The 22,873-nt window shown below is 32.0% G+C and overlaps 2 protein-coding genes across 2 annotated transcripts; both read right to left on the bottom strand.

Annotated features, from left to right (window-relative positions):
- Positions 1-1,109: 1,109 nt before the first annotated feature.
- On the bottom strand, positions 1,110-6,917 carry LOC125849108 (protease Do-like 8, chloroplastic). Its single transcript, XM_049529125.1, has 13 exons — positions 6,671-6,917; positions 6,239-6,366; positions 5,582-5,664; positions 5,388-5,486; positions 5,099-5,165; positions 4,756-4,831; positions 4,602-4,668; positions 2,500-2,717; positions 2,300-2,367; positions 2,095-2,174; positions 1,835-1,921; positions 1,626-1,733; positions 1,110-1,429 (listed from the first exon to the last, which is right to left on the bottom strand). The coding sequence occupies exons 1-13, from the start codon at positions 6,850-6,852 to the stop codon at positions 1,301-1,303; spliced, it is 1,392 nt and encodes a 463-aa protein (XP_049385082.1). The 5' UTR covers positions 6,853-6,917; the 3' UTR covers positions 1,110-1,300.
- An 8,363-nt stretch (positions 6,918-15,280) lies between these two features.
- LOC125847794 (NAP1-related protein 2-like) lies at positions 15,281-22,402 on the bottom strand. Its single transcript, XM_049527490.1, has 10 exons — positions 22,152-22,402; positions 18,376-18,498; positions 18,222-18,272; positions 17,984-18,055; positions 17,733-17,846; positions 17,589-17,650; positions 17,173-17,233; positions 16,879-16,935; positions 16,720-16,782; positions 15,281-15,484 (listed from the first exon to the last, which is right to left on the bottom strand). The coding sequence occupies exons 1-10, from the start codon at positions 22,269-22,271 to the stop codon at positions 15,440-15,442; spliced, it is 768 nt and encodes a 255-aa protein (XP_049383447.1). The 5' UTR covers positions 22,272-22,402; the 3' UTR covers positions 15,281-15,439.
- Between the last annotated feature and the right edge of the window lie 471 nt (positions 22,403-22,873).

The raw sequence follows: 22,873 nt of genomic DNA, 5'->3' as shown, positions 1-22,873 counted from the left end.
ATTCCATATCATGATTTGAGATATTTTTAATATAAAAATTGATCCACAAGTTTATATTTTGTTAAAACAACCCCACATTTATATCTACTAACAATTTATTTCATATGTAAATAAAATTTATAATCACATCATTACTTTTAAAATTTATTATTCTCACAGACATAAAATTCATTATTCTCACCAACATATAGTCACTTTAACTCACACCAACTGATTGTTGAGTAATAAATTTGCGAGAATACCAAAGGACTGATGAAATATTTATGGTCTATAAGCATGAAAATATAGTTGCGGATGATATTGACCAACTAATGGCTCAAAGTAACAATGTTGGTTCGTCCTCTCGGTCACATGATTGAGAAATGCAAGTTCAACATGAGGAAATTGTTCGTACTATGTGGGAGAATTATATTAAAGACTAATACACTACAATGTTCAATTTTTTTTATTATTGAGTTAAAGTTAGATGAATCAGTTACTTAAGTGGAGAACAAATAGCTTTGTAATAATTTATTATGCGATTATAATTTTTTGTATATTTGGTAAGATTGAATAAACAATTGGGGTTATTTTAATAGTTTTACAACTTATGGGATTCTTATGTTTATGAGAAAATGTACAACACAAAAATTCCATATCGCATGTCCAAACAAAACTTCAATTTCATCTCATAATTCCATATTATGATTCCATATCATGATACCATATTGCATGGCCAAACGGGCCCTGAGATTTTACTCGTTAATAGCATTCTTTTTTGTTGGAAAAATTACTGAAATACACATCTTATGTTTTCCTTATTTCTAATATTCCCTTCTATTTCTAAAAACCTCTAAAATCTCTTATTTCTCTCCTAATTCTAAATTATTTTATAATGTATTTGAGCTAGTTTTTATTGTATCCGAGCTAGTTTTTAATGTATTTGAGCTATATATTATATATCCGGTTTATTTTAATAGAAAAGATGTTTATCAGCACCATTTTACCAAGCATACTACACCATATTTATCAATTTCAATACTTCTATAAGAGTCGCGAAGTACTTCTCAGCCTTCCAAGGAATTTGTATAAATACTATGCACACGTCGTGTAGATATATATGTAAGAAAAAAAAATAAGAACCTTATTATAAATTGATGCAAAAGAATTTCAAGGATTACTCATTTTGTCCTCCTTCAATGGTGACATAAAATACTTTACAAGTGATACATTCTGCTGGCAGCATATCCATGTAACATGCTCATTGCTCGCACATTTCCATTTTTTTCGATACAGATTGCTGTCAAAAACTCTTCAATTGTCATGAATCTTTTTCCTCTAATGCTATGCTCAACTCCAAGTTATCGTTGCCCCTACGGATTTTTAACCGAACTTCATCACCTATGTTATAGTTATCCAGGGCTTTATACAACTCTGCTTTACTCCTAACCTGCAACAGCATGAAATGTGTGCATCTCAGAAATACAGAATTGCTTAGAACAAGGAGGAACAAAAATCAATCATTGTTAGGATGATTCAAACTCTAGACCTGCAGGTCGGAAGCCTAGACGATGTTCATATCATCAAATTTGCACTAACAAAAAACTTGCGATGTAACATAAAACAGAAAGTCAGAAATTACTTACAGGTTTGTCATCCACTGCTTCAATAATATCGCCAAGCACTATATTTCCTGCAAAACCCCTGGTAGTAGGAAGAAGTCCCGCTTTCGCTGCAGGACTATTTCCAGGTACCTAAATAGAGCAGGAATAGATTCAGACAAAAGACATATCGTGAGTTTTACTCTGAAAGATCCTGTCTCCCCACTCCCAGGGTCATAGTGACAGAAATGTACCAGCAAAACCAGTGCTCCATTTCGAACATTAAGTTGGTTGGCAATCAGGTCTGGAGCAATTTCAATATTCAAACCAGCACGAAGAACCTGACATGCATAAGACATACATGTACGTAAATAAATGACCACTATATTTCAAGTGAGAATATGAAGCAATAGTCGCCAATACAAGATGAGATGTTCTGCAACAAAATGCAGATGAGGAGAATTCTGGAAAACCAGAAAAAAAGCTGACAAGAACTATAGAGCAACATTCATACTTTTCCAGATTGGATCAACTGGGGCACAACTCTCAACACAGTTGAAGAAGGGATTGCAAATCCAACACCTGCTGATGTCCCTGTTGTACTGAAAAAGAGTAAGTAATAGCAGGAGAGGATAAACTTTGAACATTCAATTAAGTGTTTCTTGTCATCTCCTCTCAATCTTCCGTCTAACACACACCACGATGGAAAAACTATTCACCTGTCTGAGTAAATATTGCAGTGTTGATCCCAATCAAGTTTCCTTTTGAATCTAACAAAGGACCTCCGCTGGAAAGGTACACATATTTATTCACAGAACAGCAGTTGAAAAAGAAAAGGGCAAAAGAGACCTTTAATGATTATCAGCATCAGAGGGAATGCATTTGTTACCAAGGGAAGTACAAGTTCAGAAAAATAAACCTGTTGCCAGGGTTGATGGCTGCATCTGTTTGAATTCCTCCACCAATGGTCACTCCAGTTTGACTATATATATCTCGATTCAGTCCACTGATAACCCCAACAGTGAGTGTATGATCAAACCCAAAAGGATTTCCAATGGCTAAACATTGCTGGCCAACTCTCAAAGAAGAAGATTCACCAACCCTTATTGGCCTCAACAGGTCTTCAGAAGCTTCCACCTTGCATTTCAAGATGTGAAGTCATAAGGTGTCAAAAATGTAAGTTTGAGTTAAAAAGAACAAAAAAAAAAAAAAAATGCCAAAATGCACATCAACAACTTCTATGCTGTATGCTAGTTCCTCAAGCAAATACAACTTCTAAATATATTGATTCCATATGAGTGTAAAAGAAGAACAAAAAATAGGGCATACAGCTCTTTCCTGGATGTGTAATCACGTAATAAATATAATGCTCTGGGTTTATTTTCCTCCATAGGAAGTATGATAATCGCAACCTCACCCCATTCAGCTGTTCCACCCAATTTTCCAATTAAAGCACTACACATTATAGTGTTATTCTCACCATATCTAACCACCTCTCTCTCTGACACTCTTTTGCTCTTATCATTTCTTGCAGCTCATTTCACCCCACTACTATCCCACTGTAAGATTGCTCTACATATATCTAGATGCCTTCCATCTCACCTTTTTGAAAGACAACAAATTTTCTGTGGAATATGTGGACAAATAGGTTGATCTTTTTGTTCGGTAAGAATCAACTGAAGTTGTTTTGGTAACTTTAAAACGATTATCAACCATTTTAAGTAAATGACAATCACAAGAGGCAGATGTGGAAGTGGAGATCAACACACAATTCATCCCCAAGAGAGGAAGCTTCAAGTATAAGGATGTGGGGAGATAAACAATGACGTCACACATCGTAATGGAGAGGCATAGATGAAATTGAGGTTCGCATCTGGTGTCCTATGTGATAAGAATGTTCCACCAAGACTTAAAGGTAAGTTCTACAAAGTGATTATCAGACCTTCTATGTTGTATGGGGTAAGGGGTTGGCTAGTCAAGAACTCACATCTTCAAAGGATGAAAAAGGCACAAATAAGGATGCTTAGATGGATGTGTGGGCATACTAGGAAACATACGATTAGGAACGAAGATATACGGGACAAGGTGGTAGTGGCGTATGTAGGGGACAAGATGCAAGACGCGAGGTTGAGATGGTTCGAACATGTGAAGAAAAGGAGCACAAATGCCCAGTGAGGAGGTGCGAGAGGTTGGCAGTGATAGGCTTAAGGAGAGGTAGAGGTAGACTGAAGAAGAATTGAGAAGAGATGACTAGATAGGACATGACACATCTTCAGCTCACCGAGGACATGATCTAGATACGAGAGGATGGAGATCGAGGATCAGAGTAGAAAGTTAGTAAGTAGTAGTGTTTTCTCTCTTTCCTGTGGGAGAGCATAGCTATAGCTTGGAGCACCTTATCTTCTCCTATTCTCCTTTTCAATAGTATTATTATTATTATTATCTAATTCTTCATTTTTTATCACTACGGTTCTTTTTTTTGCTTTGGTTATCTTACTATTTGTGTTGTCAATACTTTTCTTTTATTCGTATTTTAGTTAGAGCTTCTTTCACTCTGCATACACTCTACCCTCCCCCAATCCCACTTGTGGCCTATGGGATCACACTCGGTATGTTGTTGTTGTTGTTGTTGACAATCACAAGTCTAGTAAAACTCAAGCTACACCTTTCACTGCTTAGTGATACCAATGAAGAAATAGAATGAACAACTCAGATCAAACATTGGTTCATTTGCAACCATTTTCATGCATTCAAATATGTGCTAGCAAATTGCTTGCAGAAAAATACGATTTAGTGAGAGCATAACCTAAAACTTGAAGCTGGACATTTACTAGGATTATCAGGTAAAGAAAGATAGAGACAACAGGGAAAAGAAAAATGTAATAGGAAAAAATGACAATCAAACTATAGCTATACGAGATAAGAACAAGATGACATAACTTAAGCAAATGTAGCCCATGAACTTAAGAATTCTCCAGATTTTGACAAAATAGGATTCTGGAAATTGGAAATAATGCTTACCTTCAACACAGCAAGATCCTTGGCTCGGTCTGCACCAATTAATATACCCTCAAAATTCTTTTGCACCCTTCAGAAAGAAACAAAATAAATTAAAGAGAGTGAAGGCATAAGATGGAGAGCCATTAAGTATATGCTGAAAATGAATACAACTCACCCATCTGCAGCGAGAATATTAACGCGTGCAACTACTTGCCCACGGCTTGGGTTTCTAGAAAGGGAGTTACCAATCACTGGACATATAAAGAAAAATGTTTAACCAAGAATTGCACAGCCCATCCAACACACTGAAATTGGTTTTTGGGGTCATAGAATTCAATTCTATTTTTTAGATGAAGCCTTTATTAGACTCCTAAATGTAAGAAAAATTGATTTCCGACTTCACACCAAAACTTAGACAATTTGATTCTCAGACTCTGAACCCCATCCTTATGGGGATGCAGGAAGTATATTACACAAATAACTAATGCACTCAGGTACCATATTTGAAGTGATCTTACCATGATAATTAGTAACAATGTGGCCTTCTTTGTCCCAAATAACCCCCGAACCATTTCCTTCAGGAATCTGCCATTGTTTAAACATACTGAATGTAGCTGCTTTCAAACATAGATTATTTATCAAAGGACAAAAAGTGTGTTGGTTGAGGCACCATATGGATGAAGACAAAAAATCGGACATGAGAAACTTTATTTTCAAGACAGTACCAAAGCTAAATTACCAAAAAGCTTGATAAGCATAACACTGAAAATGGAAAAGTAAATGCTTGCACGCGTCTATAAAATTTACCTCAACCATACCAGTAACATTAAGCGTCGGTCTCAAGGTTACATCAAATATGTTGACAACACAGTAAGTGTTCTTCTCAAAGAGCTCAACAACTCTTTCCTGCCAATTAGACATGTACCAGATATACGGTGATCTATATATCAGAACATAACAAAAACAATAAAGAATAAGCTGAGCAGGTGATGATACTGAACCTCGGAAGGGAAAAGTGCTGCAGAAGGAAAAGTAGTAGGTGTAACTTGTTCAACTGTGACAGACGGATCCCCCAAAGCAAGTGCTGTATATCATATAGTATAGTAGTTTACATGGTGTTAACCCAAATAAAGGACGAAAACTCAACAACTGATAAGGAGGAAGCAAATTCATCATGAAGCTTTGTATTTTTTCAGCAGCCAACCACACAAGAACAGGGTCTTGCTCATTGGGGACTAGGGGGAAAGAGCTAGCTCAGTTGCATAACCACAGTTGGGTTCCCTGTTACTATAAACAATAAACTATACCTCTAGTTGGATGGAGTCGATATACAAATTCTCTATATCCATTCCACTCAATTAAAGCTTTATTTTAGTACTTTCATAAGGTTTATCACTATGTTATACTAACCTACCGTAAACACTCCTCCTTTTCCTGGTAGTGAGACAGGCTATGTTTTGGAAGCTCACAAACAACCAATATCTTTCTCAAGAAAGGAAATTCAGAATACAAGTAAGGAGCTGAAATGCCAAATATATGTGAGTACAAAACCCAGATTGATCCAACAATTGTGAGGTCCAACACACAATTCAAGTGCTGGCGTTTCAATGGCAATAAGTAAAAAAAAGGAAAAGAAAAAACAGTAAGAACGTGCGAACCTGACAAGTACCTTGAAGGATGATAAAGTGAATACATGAAAAAGCTTGTTAACAACATCCTCCGTGTGGCAAAAGGGAGGCTTTTCCGTAGTTGCTCAATCAAAGAATTGCCATTATCTCCACCAATCCTGTGACATTACCATGACAACAACAAAAAAAAAGGGTCATGAAATCATGTGCTAATACAAGTATTGAGTGAGTACTTAATTTTAATGAGCAACCTCTTAAGTTTAAACTGATAGATACCAAACTTTGAAAGTATCCTTCAACAAAAATTTTGACTTCACCACTCATGACCCATTTTTTTTTCATTTAAATGTTATACATATTCATCTAATTAGTCAAAAATCTTGTCTTTTTTGCTTATTAAACTCATTGTATAGTAAAATGTAGGGAGTCCTTTAAGTCTAAAAGGATAGATAATATGCGTACCTGGGAGTGAAAGCAGAGGTAGATGGAGTAGAAGTAATGGGATCAGCAGGGCAGACAGAGGAAATGCTATCGAAGCAGAGCTCTCGACGGCCCAAAAATACAGAGTTATTGAGAATGGCTGGTTGATTTGTATGCGGGTGAAAAGGTGTTTTTGCGTTAGATGATACTATTATCACTTCCATTTTATTATTATTCAATGGAAGCTTCAAAATTGGGGAAGAAGAAAGCACAGAGCAGATAAAGAGTTGGGACTCGACTGGGATATTTCTTCTCCTATTCCTCTCTCTATATTTTACTCTCTCCCTTCACTTTTACTGAATAGGCAATAGCTGACCTATCTACTTTACTACTTACTGTTGGGAAGAGTCTCGAATTCGAGTTTTAGATATATTGGTGTTCTAATGCAAATTTCGGATACGGGCCCGGCCCGGGAAACTGCCAGCCTCAACTTAGGAAAAATCTTACCCAAATAAAACATAGGAAACAATAAACTATTCCACTTCATGGGTGAAAGTTTGATTACCCAGATTGTAATCCTTTCTCCATTTCTCCTTCCTCTACCCAATTTTTTTTTTAATAAAATAGGTTGAGTAAAAATGCTTCTATTCATAATCAAGGTAATAAATAATAGGGATAATTGTACAGAATGACAAACTTATAATCTAAAATAAATGGAGTAGCGTTTGATTTAATTGCACCCCGTAGCAAACGTTTGCCAGTCGCCTCTCTCCCTCCAGATTCTCGCTCGCCACTCTCCCTTTCTCGCTCGCTCCCTCTGTGCTCGCCTCTCTAATGTAAAATTTATGTTTGTATAATGTATAATTTATGTTTGTATAAAGCGAAAGAAAATTGTATATACACATGCAAATACATATATATTCGTCTTATACACTTATAATTATACAATACAAATATTCTCCTGCCCAATTTTCTTTTTCCTTTCTTTCTTTCTCGTTTTATACAAACACAGATTATACAAATATAATGTATAATTTATGTTTGTATAATGTATAATTTATGTTTGTATAAAGCGAAAGAGAGCGATTTTTGATATACAAATATTTTTGTCAATGATTTATACAAACGAGAGGCTAACAATAATTTATACAAATGGTCTGCCAGCGAAATTATACAAATCTGAAGAGGAGCCAACGAATTATACAATTGTTTCTTTTTGTATATATTGTATAGCAAAATAGACATAGCTTTCAATTTTATATGTATAGCGAATTATACATATATATGTTTGTTATGGAGCGCAATTATGGCTATAACATACAAATATGATTTTTTTGTTTGCTATATGTGAAAGTTGCTCTAAATAATATCCCACTTATAATAGAAAAACACAACTTATGCGTGGAATAAGAGTTTGTTTGGCATTACTTAAAAAAGTAGTTTTTAAAAAATTAAACTTTAGTAACTTTTAAGTAAAAAAATTAATTTTAAAGTCATTTTAAACTTATTTTTAAGTTATTTTTAAATTTGTCGAACACTCCCAAAAACTAAAAATAATTTAAAAGTAGGTTTAATCAACTTTTAAGTCAATCCAAACAGGCTCTAAGTCATAATGTGAGTTGGTTTGCTTTTTATTCTTTTGTTTGTAAAGAAAAAAAAAACAATCATGTTTTTTCTTCTTCATCTACCTCTGTTTTTACATCGATAATATATCTCTCTTTTTTTTCAGTATAATTTAAAGTGATTTTTTAAGTACAATCGGTTTTGGCTCGAAAAGCTGATAGTAAAAGGTTAAAAGGTGGTGTTTGCAACAAATTTTAAAATGATAGAAAATAAATTATAATTATAAAAAAATATGAAAAAATAAAAATAGTTTGTTGATAAATAGTGCGGTTACAATTTCTTTTCTTTCTTGATTCTTCTCTCTCTTAATATTTCTCCATGATTTGAGTGTCTTTAGTGGCGTATTATGATTTAGATTTCTCCGTGAGGACCGTTAGTGACGTATTTCTCGAACTATGATGATTTGAATCTGATCTCTTTATGAACATTTCATAAATTTGCGTATTCAATATGCCTCTTGAAAGGAGTATAATATCCTTAAATAGGCATAAACTAGGGTTCAGGATTAAAATAGCCTCCAAAAATTCTAACTGGAATCAAATACATCTTGTAGAGTCCCCACTAGAATTGAACACGTCTTACAAGTTACATGGTCTCACAAATTTTTAATATCTTTAGTTGGGTTTCCTTTTGTTTTCTATTTAGTTTCTTTAGAATATATTCATCATATATCCTATTGCTTAATCATTAAAGTACGAAATTTTACCTTTTTTATAAAATTTATATGAAAATTTATGCAATTTATGTCACGAAGTGGTGTTCAAAATTACTCTCATTACAGATACAATATGCAATTTTTTTTTAATTTTTTTTAACTGGTGTTTGATATTTATATTAAAAATCGATTAAATTTAAATTTATATTGAAAAGTTTCATATTAGAGATTAATTAGTCACTAACAAAAGTGACTTGTAGCCAGGGGCGGATCTATGGGTAAGGGAGGGGATGCCATGGCACCCAGTGAACTCGGTTAAAACTTCGTATGTATATGTGTGTATATATATAATATATATTACATTTGCCACCCCCAGTATCAAGTACGTGCATGGTGCCAGTGGTGAGAGGTCATGTGTTCGGCTTCATTGTAAAATCTTATGCTGCAGCAAAGATTCGAACCCACAAAGCACTATTATTAGCCCATCTGATATCAACAGGTATCAAGTTGTACAAGTAATAAACTTGATTTTGGCTAAACATTTTTTGTTGTAATTTTTAGTGATTTTTTTTCTCCCTTTTCTATTTTAAGCATAAAATATATTACGTACTTTTTTGTTTGAAATTTATGTGACACACTTTCTTTTTAGTCTATTCTCAAAAATGTTATCTTTTTATTATTAAAAATAATTTAGTTTTGAATTAATATTTTTACTTTAATTAAATAATTTATAGTCACACAAATATTTAAAATTTATTTTAGATGATAAATTTTGAAGGTTGTATTTAGGATGGGAGAGTAGTATTTTCCTTCTTTCAACTAATTCTTTCTAGCTCTTCTCTTTGCCCAAATTTCAGAAACTCGATAATGAATTTCTCTTACTCTTTGTTTTACTATTTAAATCATTTGGATACATATGAAAAAATAGTTTGGATTATGAAAATTTAAATCTTTAGGTTTTAATTTATAAATAAAATACATGTTATAATGAATGATAACATAAAAATCATATTGAAATCATATTTGATTTTTGTTTGGCCTCTTTAGATTGTCAGTTGGTGTGAGCCAATACTTCATCTCTATTATTGAAATTATGTATGTGAAATTCTTCGACCTCTTTATATTTAGTTTGTTACCTAGAACTTGAAGTAATTATAAATATAAATAATTATATCATCAGTAAGTGTTTTTAGAATAAGAAAACTTGCCGAGTGCAATTATAAATGAATGATATATTTATTAATTTATTTTATATTATACTAATATTATTGGGAAAAAAATATTCTTTGTACAAATTATCTTAGTTTTTTTTTTGTTGGATTTATTTATCCTCATAGACTGAAAGGATGAATAACTGAACAAATTCGTCCCAAGTCGCTATTAACAAGGCAAAATAGGTTAGTATTTGATCGATTTGATGAACATAACGATATGACACCCACAATCTCGAAATCCTGGATCCGCCTCTGCTCATAGCTGATAGGATACAAAGTAAAATGACCGAAGGTATATTTATGCATTAGATCAAATTTAGGGTTGCGTATCGGTTGGTTCAATTCGGTTCGATTTTGAAATTTATCTATTCGACTTATCGATTATCGGTTTGTAGACATGCTAAACCATTATAGAACCAGATATTGACTTATCGACTATTGATCATTATCGATTTGATTGTCGGTTTAAGATTTTACACAAAAAAATAAATGATTGAAAATCACTTTTAAAAACACAGTGACAAACCAAATATTAGTAAGAATCCTTAAGTATTTTATTTTATTCATTCTATTTGTCCATTTCTTGATAGATGGAGTTTACTAACCGGTAGACTGAATTTACTATTACTGTCAAATAATAATTATTTATTTATTATCCTAATATTTAAAACTTCTAAATTAATAATAATAATAAAAAAGATATTACATGTTTACTTATTTATAGTATGTAAGAACTCCTAAAAATATTTCTTATTTGAATTGTATTAAAATCTAGACATTAAAACTTTCAAATCAATTACTACAATTTTATTAAATTACAATAATCTTATGGAAAATTACACAAGGAGAGCTTTAACTGTATCTGCATCAGAATGAAAATAAAAGGACATATCACACGTATCACATAAGGAGCGCTTTACTATATCTACATTAGAATGAAAATAAAAAGACATCACACGTTTAATGAGTAGGTTTTAATTTTATTTTTTAGTTTCATAACAAGGAAAAAAATAGGTCCTTGTATAATTATTGTTTCAAATGAAATTAAAATCATAAAATTTACTAGTAAAATTTTTTGAATCTCAAAATTCTGGGATCTAAAACAAACACTTTACTAATTTCAATACACCAACAACTTCACCATATATCTTCATGAATGCACACAACCAGGGACGGAGCTACAATCAAGCAAGGGTGACTTTTTGTCGAAAAATTATAGCGTGTATATAAATAAAATATTCATAATTATTTTGGGATATTATTAACAAATGAACACACTTAGTCCCAACATGAGTTGACAGTATAATCATTTAAGTCCTTGTGTGGCCAGCGGTTTGATTCTCGTTGCTTCCATTTTTTAGCACAATTTTCTTCAAACCCAATTATATTTTAGGACAAAAATTAAATGTTACTTTCTAAGAAAAGAAAATGTCTCAACAATTCACTTAATATGTCAAAAAAATGTCTTAATAATTCACTTAATATGTTGATGTTCTAATGTGGACTTCGCACATCGCATGGGAAACAAAAAAACTATTTTACTACGTTACTACTATAAATTGATGTTTAAAAATATTAAGTATTGAATTTATTTTTTAAAAAAATTAATGCTAAGAATAAAATATGAAAAAAGATATTCTTTTTTTCTAATATATAAAATGACAAGTAAAAAAAATCTATTTTAAAAATAATAAACCAATAAAAATGAATAGATGGAGTAATAAAGAGTAAAACTTATCCGCACCGGGTGTATACACCAATCCAATACATGCATGTCATGTGTTTAAATTTATAGTTCATTTTACTTAATCTTAATTAATTAACATGTATTTTACTTTATTAAATCACATAATAATGAAAATTACATTAGTTTACTTTTACTTTGCATGCCCTTTAATAATTAATATAAATATATTATCATAATATATATACTATTCATGTTCAAAATACTTCATTTTAATTAAAAATAATCTGATCGAGAAAATATAAAAGTAAACTCAAATGTTTAGTATCAATTATTTCTTCTATTCCAAATTTTATGATTCACTTTTCTTTTTAATCAATTTTATAAAGAATAACATATTTACATATTCAGTAACAATTTGAACTTCATGTCAAGTCAAACTACTTTTCTTAAAAAATATGCGATGCATCTTATTTGTAACACAATAAACCAAACAATATAATTAATCGAAAAATAATATCAGAAAAAACTAATCCAAAAATACTAACCTCGTCACAGTTGTCTTCAAACCAAACAGCATCTTATCTTATTACTAGATAATGTTGCCCGTGCTATGCACGGGCCCAATAATATAAATGGTATGTTTTGGGGCTAATAATCGAGTTTTTGAAGCGATTGTTTGCGTGGATAAATGAATAAGTTTTTTTATCACAAACTTGTACTTTCTTTGACGTTATTTAAGGCATAATAAGACTACCACACACAACATTTTTGAAATATTTTATGTTGTCAATTATCATGATTTATAGTATTTTTACGATAGATTCACTTCAAGAATCAGTGGAATTTTTTGTATTTTTTTCAAAACATATTTTATGTTGTCAATTATCATGATTTATAGTATTTTTACGCAATTTTTAAATATAAAAAAAACTTAAAAAAATAAGACAAATAAATTAAAATGGACCCAATATATGTTATTTTTGTTGTCTCAATTTATGTGACAGAAATGAAATTTGGAGAGTCATCCAAATTTTCATTTTTTAAAAAAATATTTTAAGTTATTAATTATTGTGATTTATAATATTTTTATGTAACTTTCAAATAACGTACATTACTGGTCACTTTGTCCTAATTTATGTGATATGGATAAAATTACAAAATTAACCCTTTTAAAATGTCTTTCAGATATTTTAAGTTGTTAATTATTATTATTTATAATACTTTTTTGGTAATTTTAAAATGATATGTATTATTTTTTCTGTCCCAATATATGCGAGTCTGATAGAATTCTGAGAGTCAACCTATTTTATTATATATCTTTTAAATATTTGAAGTCATATGTAAATGATTTATCTTTTTAAGTCATTTATAAATAGATCAGTCATTTTATTTTTTTTTGTGTTTTTTTTAATAAATATTTTAAATTGTCAATTATCACGATTTATTGTATTTTATACATAATTTTTAACGATAGATTAATTTGAAGAATCAATCGAATTTTTTTATATGTATTTATTTTTGAAATATTTTATATTGTCAATTATCATGATTTATAATATTTTTATGATAAATTAACTTCAAGAATCAGTGGAATTTTTTGTATCTTTTTCAAAACATATTTTATGTTGTCAATTATCATGATTTATGACAAATAAATTAAAATGGACCCAATATATGTTATTTTTGTTGTCTCAATTTATGTGACACAAATGGAATTTGGAGAGTCATCCAAATTTTCATAATTTTTTTAAAAATGTTTTAAGTTATTAATTATTGTGATTTATAATATTTTTATGTAAGTTTCAAATAACCTACATTACTGGTCACTTTGTCCTAATTTATGTGATATGGATAAAATTACAAAATTAACCCTTTTAAAATGTCTTTCAGATATTTTAAGTTGTTAATTATTATTATTTATAATACTTTTTTGGTAATTTTAAAATGATATATGTTATTTTTTCTGTCCCGATATATGTGACCCTGATAGAATTCTAAGAGTCAACCTATTTTATTATATATCTTTTAAATATTTTAAGTAATTTGTAAATGATTTATTAAGATAATTTTTAAGTCATTTGTAAAAAGTAGAATGTCCCATCATAAACTCCCTTTTATTATATAGTAGAATACTAGCAGTTGTACTTTTTTTTTTTGTTTCTCACTCGGTGTTCGATATCCACATCAACTGTATTTAAATTTACACTGAAAAGTCTCATATTAGAGCTAAAACGCACCCTAGTAAAGGCAATTCCGTATCACAGGAACTCAAACCCAAAACATCTTAATTAAAAATGAAGGAGTATTTATTACTACTTCACCACAACAATTGTTGTTGCAGTTGTGCTTTCTTTTGTATGGCACACCGCACATGTATATCCCTTTTGTGGAATTTATTTTATTCACCTTTTAGTTTCTCGTTTGGTTGGTAAAATAGATCAATTTGAAGTCTATAAAACACAGAGTCTGTCAAAGGAAAATGTCATCAATTCATGCTTCTTTTGAATCTTGAAAAACAATTTGGAAATAAATAATTAATATTAAAAATAAAGCATGAAAAATATGTTTGTATGTTAAAATTGACTAGTAAAAATGAATTGCTGAATAAGTACTTTCTACATTACTCATTTGAGAGGCTAGTAATTTAGTTGAGACAAAATGCTTTATGTAATTAGTGTTAATGGTGTAAAACATGAAATGGTTTTTTTTTTTTCATTTATGTATACATCAAACCAAGTTAATTTGAAGAATATATTAGTCATTTATGTATCCTCAAGTATTTTATTTTTTACTTAACGTGATTCATTCTATTAGTCCACGATGAAGTTAATTGTAATATAAAATTAATTGAGTTACACGCATATAAACTCAATCACCACAATTTATATATAAAACACAATATGTACGAAAATATGCATTATTATTTTCTTAAAACTTTATATGCTATTTTCGCTCATTAATTGGTCGGTTCTGACAATTAGCTGTTGAAACTTTAAGTAAATGTTGAAAATATTTCAAATAATTTTTAAACAACAAATTTTCTGAGGTCATCGTAAAAGCCAACTTTTGTACAGATTTGATTTTACAAAACTAAAATCATTTTTTCTTTATCAAACAGCTTTAGTCTTCTTTCTTGTGATGATAAACGTTGCTGAAGATTTTTAAACCAAACAGTCTTTATAATCAATGTATAGAGGATTTTAGTAGCTTAGTTGATTGGCTACCTCCTACCCGAACTCCCACCTAGTTGGTGAGGTTCAATTTCTCATATTATAATCCCCTACCCCAAATAATGAGCAACTCAAAAGCTCCTAGACTCATCTTAAACCTATCATATTGTGGAGCACCGTGGTGCCTCTTTAACCAGATTACTAAAGAAAACCGCAACTTGCCAATCAAATGAGGCCAGGATTGAAGAGTTTTGGTGTATCAAAGGCATCTACTATATCCGTCCCAGGTAAATCCACCAGCAGTTGGCTAGCTACGAAATAGTTCTTTTTTTTTTTTAAACTGTCTAATCAGATGGCAAAGGTACCTATGAGTTTGATTATGCAACAAGTTTTAACGTTATATTTGACATCAATTTGAGCAAAGCTTAGAAGAAGGGATAAATTAAAGAGCTAAGGGTGAGTTCAGCCATCATCCTCATCTGCCTCATCATCGTCGTCGTCGTTATCCTGATAGAGAGGAATAAAAGATTAGTTTAAAAGCCCATTATATAAGATGTCATAACCAAACTTCAAATGTCAGCGCATTTTCAAAAATAGAGCATATACAATATCAATTAAAAGCATGTATATACCAAAAGGAATGAGATAAGCATTTAGGTAATTCATTTTCAATCTCAGATATATAAATTACATAAAGCCTTCAAGACAGATTTTGCAAATATTAAACGTAATTATAGATGTATATCACTAATTTGACTGTTGTCTGGATAATATAACTCCTTTGTGTATGATACACATACATGACATGAGTGGCAACTTTCTAGCAATTCAGCACACCTAAAATTCATATTTCATCTACACATGGCGGGAAGTAATGAGCTAGTTTCTGGTAAGGTAAAGTCACCTTTCCTCAGGAGAAGTCATACAAATAAACAATTACGTATTGCAAATGCAATTTTGTAGCTTGGAGCCTTTTTACTTCTATGGAAGGTTGGACCACATATATGGGACTCCAAGACGTTTTTGTCCCAATTTACCCTGAAATCCCCTCCTTTCAAGTGGTAAAAGATGAATACATGTGTTTAAGAATAATGTCAATTCTCTGTCCTGGAAGCATAAGGCTATAAACTACATTTGAAAAGTGTAGATGTCTTCCCCTAATGCCTCAGCTTGCCCTCGTATTACCTGTTACCTATGTCCCACCACTTTCTTTGGTATGTGCTTGTGTCCTTCCAAGGTTTTAATTAATCGTCAGATTGAACGGTACTATGACCATCGATTACTAAAGCAATCCAAGACAGCTGAATTCACCACAGTTGCATCAGTTTCTATTTACCATTACTAAAGTTGTGTGGTTCTGGCTGTAGCATCTTGAAGGGAACGGTTGTCATTGGAGTCAAGACACAATAGTAGTTGTGAAAATCCAAGGCCTAAAGAAGCTCAGATCCAAATTGGCCAGCTCAAACACTAAAATGTTTAGGGGATAATTATGCATCTCTAGATGTTTGTTTCATGACATTTGCACCATCTATTATGCAAATAAAGGTTTCTACTTTTAACAAGGAACAGTGAGATAGGAACGGACCAAAGGACAGCAATAACATCACAGTACATTTAAGTGATTTAACCATAAATAATCAGAAGATCCAATAGGTTGGTCAGAAAAGCTTATAGCATAAAACCAGAAGGTCCAAATCAAGCAACTTCAAAAAAGACGATGGTCTAATCTCATCAATATTTACCTCTTCATCTTCATCGTCCTCGTCCGTGTCCTCGTCTCCATCAGAATCTTCTTCATCAGCTTCCTACAAGCAAAGAACAAATTTCTCTTAGATTGAAGACGGGAAGAAGAAAGGACAATACATCAGATAACCTTGAAAGAAAAGGTAAAATGTCACTACATTGTTAAAATATTTCAGCGGATTAGGCCATAAGTCCTCCTTAATTATCTCGCCCACCTGCAGTCACAGGGAAACATATTTAATATCTGAAAGAAACTGGATTTTTAAAAGCTTATGTTTGTTGCACTATACAATGTATTCAGTTTCTGATAAGGAAATCAGAGAAAAGACAAAAGATAATTTATTTCATCAATAAATCGTTACATAAGTTGCCATATGATTATGAACTCATCAAATGATTAGCAATGAATGCAACAAAATAAATAATTTCAAGCAGTCAGATACAACAATTACCTCATCACTAAGCCCATCCGCAATGTCTTTCAGCTGAGTCTCAGAAAACCAACTAAAAAAGCTGCATCCATCAGCATATGGTTATTGGTGATATAATATACGGTTAGTAAAAGATCTCAGATACTTCTTCTCACCATATCAATAGAAATTAGACACATGCTAACGTTTTAGAAATTTAACCAAGCAATGTATGGAACAATTATCAATACATAAAAATAATTAAAAAATAAATAAATCAATACATAAGATTTTCCTTCCTTGGTCAGATTTTCATTTTCCTTCCAAATCTTTTCTTGAATAATCTTTGTAACTACTCAAGACTTTGTTGTCAAAATCAGGGAGCTTCCTACCTCAAAGCATGGAATTAACAATCCCAGAAGGTCAGTTATATACTCGAGAAAGTGAATAACAATTACCTGTCTTCTGATGCTGGCCGCTTGTTCCCTTTCATCTCAGGATTACCACCATAAGCCGCACCCTTCAAATTACAGTTATTCATCAAGTTTCCATGGAAAAGGAGGCTTCTAACACATAACAAGTTACACAGAGGTAGCCATTACCATGCCTTCCTTCCACTTAATAGCTGTACCAGTTATCTTGGTTGATCCTTCATCAAGGAATGTATATGTCTTGACCAGTTTTGTATCTTCAAAATAAGGATTTGGTTTGAATATCTGCAGGTTGAAAGAAAAAAAAAAATAGAAAGTCAGCAGCAACTTGTTGCAAACACTGTGAGATGATATAAGCTGCTGATGCATATTTAGTACAGCCTTCAAGTAAGGAGGAGTGTTTTCAAAAACAAAGAACTTACAAAAGTAAGGGAATAGCCGGATGTCACGTCCTTGAAATCCTCCACATCAAGAGAATCTAAGTACTTGAAGATCTAAATCAAAGGAAGAACATTGTTAAGAAAAGAAGATACCATCCTCACATAATATATCTAAGAACAATTTAAACAACAGGCACTATAATAAGGCTATATCACAAAACATTTAAGACATTCCGAAGGAAGTCCTCTAACACAAGTGAAGTTGAATAACATGTCAAACCTTCTGATCTTCCACATTCAAAAGCTCACCAAGTGCAGGGTGACTCAAGAACTGCATAGACAAAAGTTAATTACAGATAAAAATTGTCATTATCACTCAATTTTCCACTACAGGGATGCTAATTGAAATCCGGAAAGATATTGACTGGACTTACGGCAGTCACCCAAAAGTCAGGAATTGATTTGATGAGCTCATTTCGTTTCTCGTAAACAGGCCTCCTTATCTCATTATACTTCTGTTCAATTTCCAATACCTCCTCACTAGCTTGTTCATTCACCTGCACAATGCAAATAAAAAATGGAAGGTCATAAAAAGATATTAACAGCATTTGCTAAACAAATTTAGATGCAATTGAGAACATCAAATTGATAGGTACTTGAACCAGTTTTGTTGAGACAGTAACTTTTTTATACTATTATGTTGAGCACACAAGGGAAGCAGAATCTCAAAGAAGGTGTATGGGTATAGAGCTAAAAAGAACTGGATAAAACTATACTTCACGTGAATTGTCAGGGAATGAACTAAGTTCTTACCCCAGAGGCCCAGACCCAATTAAAGTGAACAGCTATGGCTGCTTATTATCGTTAGTAGGTGTTTTCTAGCTAGGCCACCTTATGGACATGATAACACATTTTGCAGTGATCCATAAAGCACAAAAATATGTACTTGCCAAAAGAGATGTGTATATGTACTCAGAAGTTTGGCACATGTCAATCAGTCAATGACGTGAGCATTGGATACTTCAAAAAAACGTTTTGGAAGGTCGGGATCAAAAAAACCACTGCCAAATGCTGGAATATAACATGTAAATTACACCAACTATTATGCCTCAATCCCAAGAAATTGGGGTCAGCTTTATGAATCTTCATTGTCCATATTGCATCATCTGAGCTCATATCAGTCCAATATTATATAAATTAGAATTACACATAAAAAAGCAAACAGTAGAAGTTCTCTAAATTCATCTACCATATAAATCTTTGATAGAACTAGAAGACTCATAAAAAATATTGGACTTGAAGCAAACATACTAAATAATATACCAGAAAAGATCTCATTAAATATACCAAAAAAAATATATAATAACTATCTCAATTTGCAATTATACACACCACAAAGTTGGGCACGTGTTAAATGGATCACAGAATAGGGCCGAGTCAAAGTATGCTACTATGTCAGACACACGAAACAAAATCTTATATGATTTTAGTTCCAGACTTGCATCAATCAACTAAGTCTCAAATCTCAATCCTAAATTTAAACTAATGGATCTCAAGAATTATGTCAATGTCCAATAGGAAAATAAAGCATAACTGCTAGCCTTCAGGAATTTCTCAGTTATCCCATATAAAAGAGGGAAATGAATCAATGAAGCATCCCATTCATCAATTATCAACAATCATGTCCATAAGCTCTAAACTGAACTGATTTAGATAGAAAAGAATCAGACCACTTATCAGTTATTAGCAATCATAGTTCATTACATGATTTATTACCATCATAAGTCTTCACACTTTTCCTGTAGATTTTTTCCAAACACTACGCTGTTCTTTTCCACAAATGAATTGGTCTTGCTAATTGTTAATGGGTCAAACTTGCTCGCTTTTCGCACCTTTAATTCACTAGATGGATTCCCTCTCCTTTCTGAAAAGACGTTACTTTCTATTTCGTTTTCTTATAGACGTATTGTGCAATTCATCTATCCGTGATCCAACATTCAATGTTTATTTCGAAGTCACTTAATACTTTGTGATGGTTTCCAGAAATCCAAATAGCCAAAATTTAATATGGAAGTTTCATTCAAACTCTAAGAATATAAAGTGCACTGTAAATTAGAGGATCCCTTTGAGTGTGGCCAACAGTGGATTAGCTGAATATTGAAGCTAGCAAGCCATAATGAGTGATATCTGACAGATTTCTATGAGATGATGGGATTATGAGTTATTGAAGAGGAGACAAGAAAATTTGGTAAGGAATAAAAGAATAAATGACGAGAGAGAAATTTAGGGGAGAAGGAGATATAAATACATGGAGAATCAGATAGTGTTAGTAACGCATTGGTTGGCTGTATGGATTGTAGTCTTTTTATGTCGTTTAGGGCAAAGTTAGCTCATGAGCTAGCTTTTGGGGTTGAGTTACGCCCAAGGTCCATCTTTTGAACTGATAGTAATCTCTAGCAAGAGACTGACAATTTATTATACTCCTTTTTATACTACCACCATCAATAATGACACGTCATAATTAAATCAGGACTCAGGAGCGCTAGCAGCAGAGATTATGTGCCTAAGTGCCTTAATGTTTTGGAAAGGATCCCCTTTCGCTGGTGAAGTGTGTAAAATCTAGCCATATTTAAAGGCTACCATTTGGTTTAAGAAAACCAACTTCAAAGATCTAGAACTAAACATCAGCCCTTCTTTTGTTCCATTTAATCCATCACGTCACCTTAAGAAGTTAACAAGTGTACCCTAGCAATAAAACGCTTCTTGTCTTCTCCCTTTGTAACTTACACTAAATATATTTTCGACGCTAAGAAAAAACAAAAGGACAATTGTTCAACTAATCATTTCCAATTACAGAGGAATTTAATACTCCCTCCATCCCAAAATAAGTGTCGCTTTTCCCTTTTAGAGAGTCAATTGGATTAACTTTTTAAGCTAAATTGGACTAGATCAACTCAATATCATAAAACTAAAATTTAGATACTCAAAAACTATATGGGAAGTACTATAAGTTGCAATTCTTGTCATGTCAATATGATCAAAACACACATTTTAAAAAAATTGATCAAAGTTCACATACTTTGAATCTTGAGAAGCAAAAAAGCAACAACCAATTTAGGACGAAAGGAGTAACAAACTTCAAATTTTATCTTATTTTTTGTTGATAACCATGGTATTCAAGCCATCTTCCACGCATCTCAACCAATTCCAAGGGATACCTGCTACTGTTGTGGCTATTCTTTTCTCTATTGTTTTTAACATGACTTATTCACTACTGAATTTTCTTTTCATTACCTAGTTAGAACTGTTTTACTTGAGCCTAGAGTCTTTCTAGAAGAGCCTCTCTGCCTTCACAAGACAACCACTTGCGGGATTACACTAGGTATGTTGTTGTTGTTGTTGTTGTACCTGCTACATCCCACGTACTAGGTAATTCTGTCCATCAACAAACTTCAAATTTTCTCCCTTCTTTACACTTTGAGCTCTACTCACTCTACAACATCTCCAACAAAACCTAAGCTAATCGCAAATCCCCAAAAAAAAAAAAATGATCCTCTAATACAGCACACAAACTTCAGATTTTCTCCCTTGTTTACACTTAAATCTGTCTACTCACTCTACAACATCTCCAACAAAATCTAACCTAATCGTAAATCCCAAAAGAAAGAATGATCCTCTAATACAGCACACAAACTTCAGATTTTCTCCCTTCTTGTCACTTAAATCTGTCTACTCACTCTACAACATCTCCAACAAAATCTAACCTAATCGTCAATCCCAAAAGATAACAGAATGATCCTTTAATACAGCACACAAACTTCAGATGTTTCTCCCATGTTTACACTTAATGCTGTCTACTCACTCTACAACATCTCCAACAAAATCTAGCCTAATCGTAAATCCCAAAAAACGAATGATCCTCTAATACAGCACACAAAGTTAAGTTAAAAAGCAATGAACAATCAATCGATCAATCAATCAAATGACCAATCTGTTTTATTAAAGCAGAAACCTAAAACAAAATCTTTTCTTTCTCTAAAACAAGTGAAAGGGCATCGAAAACATAAATTTCAACAGTTCCCATAATGCAGAATCATATCAAAAGGGGTTGAAAAACTACTAAAACTCCACAATCAAACACTAATAGAAAAATCTGAAAATTTTAAACAAAAAACACAACATGCATTACAAAAAGTGTTAAAGATTAAACCTTTTCAAGTTCATCTTGAACTTCCTGAAGCTTCTCAATGGAGGAAACACCACCAGTATCAATTTGTTGGGCGTTTTCCTCAACTGCTGTCTTCAATTTCTTGGAATTGTCAATCACCATTTTTTTCAGAAACCCTAGAAGGAATCTGCTTAAACCCTAATGCTGAAGAAGAAAGAAGCGTGATTTTCTGTGTTTGCTCCAATCAATTTATTTGTAAACAGACCAAACTATACAAAGAATTTAATTTCTTTTTTTCCTCTTAAAGTCTTACAACATTCTCTGTCATCCTCGTATGTTAATTTCACCTGTTAATGTGTAACTGCCACGTCATAATAGTTCCAAATTAAGACACTGTTCATCAATATGACTAATTTTGTAAAAATGGTGTACTTTTATTTTGACTAGTTTTGTAAAACTGGTACTCTTATTTATTGTCCATTTGACCAATTTTGTAGAATTGAGTTAAGCTAAATGACCAATTTTGTTGAATTGAGTTAAGCTAAATGACTTAATAATTTATTTTTTTCTAAAATACATTTTTAAAATGAGTACTATCAATTGTAGTAACTTTTTCTGAATATCATATGACAAAAATTATATTATAATCAAAATTCATTGCGAAAGTGGATCAATTGAAATAGTGTGGTAGGCATACTAGTGAACATTTTGGAGCAATAAACGCGGCATTGTATGGTTATTATAGAAATAGAGGTATTACTATA

This window comes from Solanum stenotomum, chromosome 12 (assembly GCF_019186545.1).
Source record: "Solanum stenotomum isolate F172 chromosome 12, ASM1918654v1, whole genome shotgun sequence".
In the NCBI taxonomy this organism is placed as follows: Eukaryota; Viridiplantae; Streptophyta; class Magnoliopsida; order Solanales; family Solanaceae; genus Solanum; species Solanum stenotomum.
Note: the sequence above shows the minus strand (reverse complement) of the source record. Positions and strands in the feature narration are given on the sequence as shown.

Coding starts and splice junctions, on each gene's coding strand:
- LOC125849108 (XM_049529125.1), bottom strand. CDS start 6,852: ATGGAAGTGATAATAGTATCATCTAACGCAAAAACACCTTTTCACCCG. Junction 6,367..6,670: donor ACCTCTGCTTTCACTCCCAG/GTACGCATATTA, acceptor GTAATGTCACAG/GATTGGTGGAGATAATGGCA. Junction 5,166..5,387: donor ATGTTACTGGTATGGTTGAG/GTAAATTTTATA, acceptor AAACAATGGCAG/ATTCCTGAAGGAAATGGTTC.
- LOC125847794 (XM_049527490.1), bottom strand. CDS start 22,271: ATGGTGATTGACAATTCCAAGAAATTGAAGACAGCAGTTGAGGAAAAC. Junction 18,273..18,375: donor CTGACTTTTGGGTGACTGCC/GTAAGTCCAGTC, acceptor TTGTCTATGCAG/TTCTTGAGTCACCCTGCACT. Junction 18,056..18,221: donor TGAATGTGGAAGATCAGAAG/GTTTGACATGTT, acceptor CCTTTGATTTAG/ATCTTCAAGTACTTAGATTC.